At 40.1% G+C, this 9,236-nt stretch overlaps 1 protein-coding gene across 1 annotated transcript; it reads right to left on the reverse strand.

The window, feature by feature from the left end:
• Positions 1 to 7,277: 7,277 nt before the first annotated feature.
• Positions 7,278 to 8,816, reverse strand: LOC103974976 (protein DMR6-LIKE OXYGENASE 1). Its single transcript, XM_009389881.3, has 4 exons — positions 8,531 to 8,816; positions 8,210 to 8,457; positions 7,814 to 8,135; positions 7,278 to 7,707 (listed from the first exon to the last, which is right to left on the reverse strand). The coding sequence occupies exons 1-4, from the start codon at positions 8,753 to 8,755 to the stop codon at positions 7,450 to 7,452; spliced, it is 1,053 nt and encodes a 350-aa protein (XP_009388156.2). The 5' UTR covers positions 8,756 to 8,816; the 3' UTR covers positions 7,278 to 7,449.
• Between the last annotated feature and the right edge of the window lie 420 nt (positions 8,817 to 9,236).

The following is a 9,236-nucleotide window of genomic DNA, read 5'->3' on the forward strand; positions in this document are numbered from 1 at the left end:
GATCATTAAATCAAAAAAATCTGAAAAATAATCTTAACAAGTTCATGCATTCGGACATATTAACATTCCTAATTCTCTTCTAATGAAATCAAATTATTCTTCACTTAGTGGTTTTGTAAAAATATCAGCTAGTTGATACTTAGTATTTATGAACTCTATGATTACATTATGATTACATTATGATTAGTGACATGATCTCGTATAAAGTGATGTCTAATATCAATATGTTTTGTTCTTGAGTGTTGAATGAGATTCTTTGTTAAACATATTGCATTTGTGTTATCACATTTAATGGGAATGTTTTTAAGATGGATTTTATAATCTTCTAAGGTGTTTTTCATCCACACAACTTGTGCACAGCATGCACTAGCTACAATATACTCAACTTCGGTTGTTGATAGTGCAACCGAGTTTTGTTTCTTAGATGACTAGGAAACAAGGGAATGTCCCAAAAATTGACATGTTCCTGATGTGCTTTTTCTATCTAGTCTACACCCAGCAAAATCCGCATCAGCATAAGCAATTAACTCAAAATTCTCGGATTTTGGATATCATAATCCTAGATTTGTGGTACCTTTAAGATATCTAAGTATTCTTTTAACCACTTTGAGATGAGATATCTTAGCGATTGAAACCTAGCACAAAGTCCTACACTGAACATGATGTCTGGTCTAGTTGCAGTGAGGTAAAGTAAACTTCCTATCATACCCCTATAAGTTTTTTCATCGAAGCTTTCTCCATTTTCATCAACTTCTAACTGGAGGTGCTCATAGGAGTGTTAATAGCTTTTGAGCTATCCATATTAAATCTTTTTAACAAATCTAAAGCATATTTAGTTTGACTAATAAAGATACCATTGCTTAGTTGCTTAATTTGTAAGCCAAAGAAAAAGGTTAATTCTCCCATCAAACTCATTTCAAATTCAAGACTCATGGTTTTAGCAAAAGATTCACAAAAAGATTCATTCGTAGAACCGAAGATAATATCATCAACATAAATCCAAATAATGAGAAAATTATTTTCAAAATTCTTGATAAACAATGTAGTATCGACCTTGTCTTTTGTGAAATTATTTTCAATAAGAAAAATACTTAGTCTATCATTCCAAGCCCTTGGGGCTTGTTTTAAACCATAGAAAGCTTTGGTTAATTTAAATACATGATTAGGGAGGCTATTATTTTTAAATCCGGGAGGTTGTTCAACATAAACTTCTTCATAAATAAAGCCATTAAGAAAAGCGCTTTTAACATCTATTTAAAATAACTTAAAATTATTATTACTAGCATAGGCAAGGAGCATCCTTATGACTTTTAATCTAGCCACAGGAGCGAAGGTTTCTTCGTAATCGATACCTTCTTCTTGGTTGAAACCTTTGGCCACTAATCTAGCCTTGTTTCTTACCACGATACCATATTCATCTTGCTTGTTTCGGAAGACCCATTTAGTACCAATAACTAAATGGTCATTTGGCCTAGGAACAAGTTTCCACATCTCATTTCTCTCAAATTAATTTAACTCATCTTGCATTGCGATAATCCATGAATCATCTTTCATGGCTTCGTCAATACATTTAGGTTCAATTTGAGAGAGAAAAGCGGCGTTGGCACAAAACTTTTTAAGAGAAGAACGTGTTTGAACCCCCTTAGATGTGTCTCCTAGGATTAGCTCCTTAGGATGAGCATCTACATACTTCCAATCCTTGGGTAAGGATGTTTCGGAAGTGGATGCATCCAAGTTGCTAGTTGGAGAAGGAGTTTTATTTAAATTTAAAGAATCGAAATTAACATCATCATCAAAATTATTTTTCTTGATTTCGAAAATCTCATTGAAAACAACATGAATGGATTCTTCTATAATTAAAGTTCTTTTATTGAAGATACAAAAAGCTTTAGAAACCGAAGAATAACCAAGAAAAATTCCTTCATCGGATTTAGCATCAAATTTTTCTAAGGCATCTTTTTCATTCAAGATAAAACACTTACACCCAAAAACTTTAAAATATGAAACATTAGGTTTTTTTATTGTTCCATGACTCATAGGGAGTTTTGGTGAGTAAGGGTCTTATTAGAACTCTATTCAAAATATAGCATGCAGTGTTTACAGCTTTGACCCAAAAGTATTTGGGTAGGCTATGTTCATTCAACATGGTTCTTGTCATTTCTTGAAAAATTTTTATTCTTTCTTTCTACTACTCCATTTTGTTAAGGATTTTTTGGAGTAGAGAAGTTATGGTTGTATCCATTAGATTCATAAAATTCTTGAAAATCACGGTTTTGAAATTCACTACCGTGATCACTTCGAATTGATAAAATCATAAAACCCTTTTCATTTTGAACAAGTTTACAAAACTTGATGAAATATCTAAAGCATTCATTTTTATGTTTCAAGAAATAAGTCCATGTGTATCTACTATAGTCATCTACAATGACGAAGGCGTATTTGCTACCTTCGAGGCTTAATATAGAGATTGGTCCGAACAAGTCCATATGGATCAATTGTAAGGGCCTAGAGGTACTTATTTGATTCTTAGATTTGAAATCACCCTTAATTTGTTTTCCTAATTGACAAGCATCATACACATTATCTTTAATGAACTTGATATGAGGAATTCCTCAAACAAGTTCTTTGGATGATATTTGAGTGATTAGTTTAATGCTAGCATGACCTAATCTCCTGTGCCAAAGCCTCGCATCCTCATTCAAAACTGAGAAACACATTTCATTGCAAAGATCATTGATGTCAATGGTGTATACGTTATTATGTTTTAATGCAATCATAGATGTGTTTTTGTATGGTTTTTCAATGATGCAAGCATTAGATTCGAATTTGACGATATATCCTTTATCACATAATTGACTAATTCTTAAGAGGTTATGTTTTAAACCATCAACTAATAAAACATCTTCAATAAAGAAGTTAGATTTGTTACCTATAGTTCTTTTGCCAATGATTTTACCCTTGTTGTTGTCTCCAAAGGTGACATAGCCTTCGTCTATGCTAGTAAGCTTAGAGAATTGAGATGGATCTCTGATCATATGCCTTGAGCATCCACTATCAAGGTACCATCTCTTGCTCCTAGCTTGTGATGGTGTATGTCTCTACAAGAAAGGATAATTTTTAGGTACCCATTTAATTTTGGGTGCCTCAAAAACTGATCTACATTGTTTATTATGTTGCATATAGTTTATCATGGTTCCTTTAGGAACCCAAATCAGTTTGTTCGGGCTAATTTTCTTGAATGGACAATGATACATTTTATGTCCATGTTTGCAACAAAAGTTGCATTTGCTATGGTGCCGAACATGTAAGATAGGGCCTTTTACGAAGGTGGTTGGATTTTGGTGAGGACTTCTCACAAATCTGATTCCACTTCTTTTGGGAACGTGACCCTTATTTGCAAGGATCATGTTCAAAGACTTGCTACCAACCTCAAATTTCTTCAATGTGTCCTTAAGTAGTAAGTTTTCTTTTTGGAGAGTTTCTATATCATGACATTTTATACATGAAGCTAAATTATCATAATATTCAGTTTTTAATTTATCGAAATCACTAATAAGACTATCATGCTCCTTTTTTAATAATTTATATTTTCTACTAATTATTTTGTATTCATCAAATTAGTCATGGAAAGCATTTAATAATTCATCAAATGATAAATCTGCATCAATTAAATTTGTTACTTCCTCTCCAATGGCCATTAGGGCATAATGAGCAACTTGCTCGGTGTTGGACTCCTCTTCTTCGGACACGCTCGAGTCATCCCACGTCGCTTTGAGCACCTTCTTCTTTGATGTTCTTTTCTTGGCTTGGGGACAATCACTTTTGTAGTGTCTCGGTTTTTTGTACTCGTAGCAAATAACTTAGTCCTTTTTGGGTTCAAATTTATTTTTTATATCATTTTTAAACTTGTTTCTCTTAATGAATTTTTTGAATTTCCTTGTTAGAAGTGTCAAGTCATCGTCACAGTCCTCATCACTTGAGTTTTCTCTCAAGTGGTCATCTAAAGTTCTAAGTGTCATATCCTTCCTGTTCTTTGGAAGGATGTCTTCTTGCTCTTCATGAGCCTTGCAAGTCATTTCATAGGTCATTAATGACCCGATTAGTTCTTCAAGAGGGAAGTTGTTTAAATCTTTAGCCTCTTGAATAGCAGTGACTTTAGGGTCCCAACTCTTAGGAAGGGATCTTAGAATCCTATTTACGAGCTCAAAATCCGAAAAGCTTTTACCGAGTCCTTTTAGACCATTGACGACATCCGTGAAACGGATGTATATGTCGCCAATAGTCTCGCTTGGTTTCATTCAGAAAAGTTCAAAAGAATGTATCAAAAGATTGATTTTTGACTCTTTCACTCTACTTGTGCCTTCGTGAGTCACTTCGAGTGTATGCCAAATATCAAACGCGGTTTCACAAATCGAAACACGATTGAACTCATTTTTATCAAATGCACAAAATAAGGCATTCATAGCCTTTGTATTAAGAGCGAAAGTCTTTTTCTCCAATTCATTCCAATCGATCATTGGAAGAGAAGACTTCGAAAATCCATTTTCGACAAGATTCCAAAGTTCAAAATCCATTGAAATAAGGAAAATCCTCATTCGGGTCTTCCAATAGGTGTAGTCCATCCCATTGAACATGGGTAGATGTGTAATAGAGTAGCCCTCTTGGTTTCCGGAGTATGTCATCTCTCTTGGGTATTAATCCATTTGAGAGTTAACCCCGCTTTGATACCAATTGTTAGGATCAAGAGCACTAAGAGGGGGGGGGGGTGAATTAGTGTAGCGGAAAACTTTCGATATTTAAAACTGCGTTCGTACGATGAAATCGTTTCCAACGTAAAACTGTTTTATGAAACTTAACTTGAAAGTGAGTTCGTATAGGAGTGCAGCAAAGGTAAAGAGGAAGTAGAGCACATATGGAGGTTTGCAGTAAGGCAAGCAGCAAGAATAAATGCAAACAAGAGAGCACCGTAATTTTAGAGTGGTTCGGTCAATCTTGACCTACATCCACTTTTGGCTTCCTCCTCCGACGAGGTCACCGACGTCCACTAGAGGCCTTCCTTCAATAGGCGAAGGCCAACCACCCTTTTATAGTTTCATTCCTTTTGACGGGCTTAGGAGACAACCCTTACAGAATTTCTCTCCTCTCTTGAAAGCTCAAAACTTGGAAGAAAAGAGAGAGGAGAACTTCTAGCCTTTACAACACTTTTGAGCTCTAAAAATCACAGAGTAAGATTGGATTTTCGGTGCCCTTTCATGCAGGAAAGGGTGGGGTATATATAGGCCCCAAACTGGTTTGAATTTGGAGCTCAAAAATGTTATTTCTCGGATTTCCGAGGTCCTAGCGGTACTAACTCTTGATTGGGGCGGTACAACCGCTTGGCAGCTCGGAGACTGAGCCTCTGGGTGGTGCCACCACCTATCAGGGGTGGTTGTACTGCCCAGTCTCGCTCGGAGACTGAGCCCAGGCAGTGCCACCACCTGACTGGGGCGGTTGCACCGCCCAACTTTCTTGGGAGACCATCTCCTGGGTGGTGCCACCGCCTAGCAGGAATTTTGGTCCGAATGGGTTGATCCATTCGGCCCAATTTGGGTCTATCAAGGGCCCAATTGCCCCATATTAAGTTAATAGGATCATCTCCTATTTCTAACTTAATCTACATGCTAACTACGATATTTCTTAAGACATTTACTGCAACTTGCTCTGGTGCATCAATCGCTTCTTCCGGCGAGCTTCCGACGAACTTTCGACGAACATCCGACGAACCTTCAGCGATGCTCCGGCGGACTTCCAGCAAACTCTTGGACTTGCGACGATCCACTTGGCGAGTTCCAACAAGCTTCTTTGGCAAGCTCCTAGACTTCTCGGATTTGTTCCCCCAGAACCTCCGACAACCGTCCGGACTTCCGTCGAACTCTCGAACTCCCAACGTGATCATAGTCTTAACTCCGGCGTAACTCCAGCTGCATGTTTTACTTCTATCGTAGTTAATCCTGCACACTTATCTCAACATATAGATTAGATAACAAATGACAATTGACTTCATCATCAAAATCCGAGATTCAACAAATGGGATAAAAAGAGAAATAAACTTTTGTATATGAACAAATACTAGCATACCAAAATACGCAGCAGAATTAAATGGAAGCCCAAAACCCTAGCATCCAATCTTCTGACATGTTCCATCGGCCCAACATAATTCTTTCTACTTTAATTGTCTCATCCTGATCGAAGCATCTTGCGTCACTAAAAACGTAGATCAAATCATAAACACTTATCAATTGGTTTCATCATCAAAATATGAGATTCAACACAAGGATCATGTCACTGTGCACAATATCTAAATTCTACCCAAGTAATCACAGTAAGAGTCTATTGTACATCTGATCTAATCTAAGATGAAAATACTGCCTAGATGATGGAGAATAGTCTCTTTATGTTATCTTTATCTTCTTCCCTTTCTTTATCTTATTTTTCTTATCATTTTCTCCTCCTTTTTTAATCAAGTTGCTGCTATAGTTTTCTGTCTCGTTACTTGAAAGGGGATGAACTTTGAACTATTAAAATCCACTATGGACTGAACCTATAGACTGTCAGCCCAACATGGTGTTCATTCATTCATCCCATTGGCCCCATGTATTGAACCATGATGCCGGTTCCAATTGCGACTCGGGCCACGAGTGGCTAGGGAAGGTGGCCGGTGAGCTTCCGGTGGTCGTGGATATGACGATCTGGTCGAACAGATAGATTTACCAGCTGATTAACACCTGCATATTGTTCGAATTACTTAATTGTATATGATGATTATCCATCAATACAACCTAAAAGGTAACTTATTTCATAAGTTGTAAACCAAATTCATATATGTACATAATCTGATTTATCATTTGATTCGCATGCATCATAGATGTGGTCCTACGAGCCAATTATGCATGTGAGGATAGCAACAAAATCATTACGTCTCTTGAAAAGGATCGACTTGACGCCCTCTCTTTAGTCAGCCATTTGACAGCAGAAACGTTAGGCCAAATAACGGATAGAGGAAAATAACGTGGATGTCAAATTAGAAAGAAGCAATATTTGACAAGCTATCCAATTTCGCCCACTCGATTATAGATCAACATGTGGCTTTACGTGGAATAATGGCAAGCAATATTATGGATTGGAATGATGGAAATTAGATTCCTAAAAAAAAAAAGATAAAAACATTCCAAGAAGAAGAATTAGTTGCTTTCCTTTTGTACTTTACGTACAAAACAAAGCGTGTAAGAGATTGAATATCCTCGAACTTGGCGCTCCTCTTAGCCATCAAACACAATGGAAGACTTATGTGTTTGTGGGTTAACATTAATACAGTAAAGGCAAGCAATTACACGCATTAAACAATACATGTATATATCATGTCATCACGATTTGGAATCTGATGGAATTTTCTTGTGTTGGGTGGGTGGCTTAGATTGGATCGTTGGTGGCTCTGAACATGTCGAGGCAGCTCTCGCGTTGGAGGCCTCGGTTCCAGAACGCGTCATAGTACTCCCCATATGTGAAGCTTCGGTAGACTGCAGGATGCTGCTCGTCAACCAGTGCTTGAGCTGGTCCAATTACTGCATCGGGAGATGGGCAATAGAAGGTGGGAATAGAAATCCTCTCGCTGGAGTCGTTGACGACTGCGCGATGGAGCACGCTTTTGTATCGATCATTGCTGAGCACCTGTTTTGAACGAAGGAAAGAAAGATATGATTGGAATGAGGAAGAACATATGAGTATAGCATCTTCTTCTTCTTCTTCTTCTTCTTCTTCTTGTTGAATGGTTTACCTGAATCTGATCGCCGATGTTGATGACCAAGGCGTTGGGGATGGGGTCGACGGCCACCCACTTGCCGTTCCTGAAGACTTGCAAGCCGGAGACGCCGTCCTGGAGGAGTAGGGTGATGGCATTGGGGTCTTTGTGGCTCGGCAGCCCGTACGTGAGCTCCGGCTGTGGGCATGGTGGATAGTAGTTTATGGCCATGTGTTGTGCCTGCTTCGCCAGTGCCTTCTCCATGTAGTCCTTCTCAAGTCCCAAGCTCTCCGAGATGGCCTCCAGCAACCTCAAAGCCAGTTGCCTGGCGTGCTTGCAGTAGTCACCCACCACCTCCCTGCATATATATTTGGCACATGGTAAGAAGCTGCACGCAGTACTTGTTCTTGACGTGCTGGGCAAGGAGGCTACCGGAAAACGGAAGGATTGGAGGGCCATTCATGCACGTAGTCCTTGAGAGGATAGCAATGGAACCTCAGAAAGTCCCTCCAGTTGCAAACCTCCTCGGTCCTCACGTTGAAGCTCGTCGACAGCCTCGTCGTCCTCGAAGGGTCGTCGGAGTAGCTCTTCAGCCTCTCCGACTCCGGCAACCGGAAGAACTCCTTCGAGACACGCAACATGGCACCGATCACGTCGTCGGGAATGCCGTGGTTCTTGACCTGCCATCCAAATCAACCCCTTACACTAAACGGAGAGGGTGGGAAGAGCACGCAGCGAATCGAGTGAAGGTACCTGGAAGAACCCATCGCTTTGGCAAGCTGACCCAATGGCCTTGACCACCATGGCACGACCGGACCCGGAGAGCTCCTGCAGGTCTACGACCGGGATCGTGGCATTCGACTTCTCGACGGCGGAGAGGTGGGGGCGGGCGGAGGGTGGCCGGACGTATCTAAGCGGGACGTTCTTAGCGTGAGACACCAGGTCGCCGAGGAGGAGCCTTGTGGTGGCTGTCGCCATAGAGACAGTAACCCTACGCTGCTCTTGTAATTCTACTCAAAACACTCGGCGAGAAAGATGGCCATCTGCTATCTATATTTATACAGATCGAGAGGTCAGCCATGTCGTCAGCGAGCTGACGCAAAGCATGAGTATGGCGGCATTATGGCAGAGCTGACAGCATCGGAAGGGCCGTCGGACTGAATCCCTGGTACTGCACAGTGCGTATAATATGTCACCCGTTGACCTTGGACATGGACGGTTGGTCGTCTTTATTGCATCAGCTTAGGATGACATGAGAGGTGGGACGTCATCCATGACGATGGACTGGTGACATCAGGGTTGGTGACGCAGGCCAAGCCGTGGCGTCGAGATGTGCAGGAGGCAATGATCATGCCGTTAACGACGATTGGCGTCAGCGTTAGATGCGGAGACCATCGAGTGAGGACGATGACTTCGGCGACCCTATCACTTAGCAGGCGGAACAAGCACGTCGTGATTC

This window comes from Musa acuminata, chromosome BXJ2-5 (assembly GCF_036884655.1).
Source record: "Musa acuminata AAA Group cultivar baxijiao chromosome BXJ2-5, Cavendish_Baxijiao_AAA, whole genome shotgun sequence".
NCBI lineage: Eukaryota > Viridiplantae > Streptophyta > Magnoliopsida > Zingiberales > Musaceae > Musa > Musa acuminata.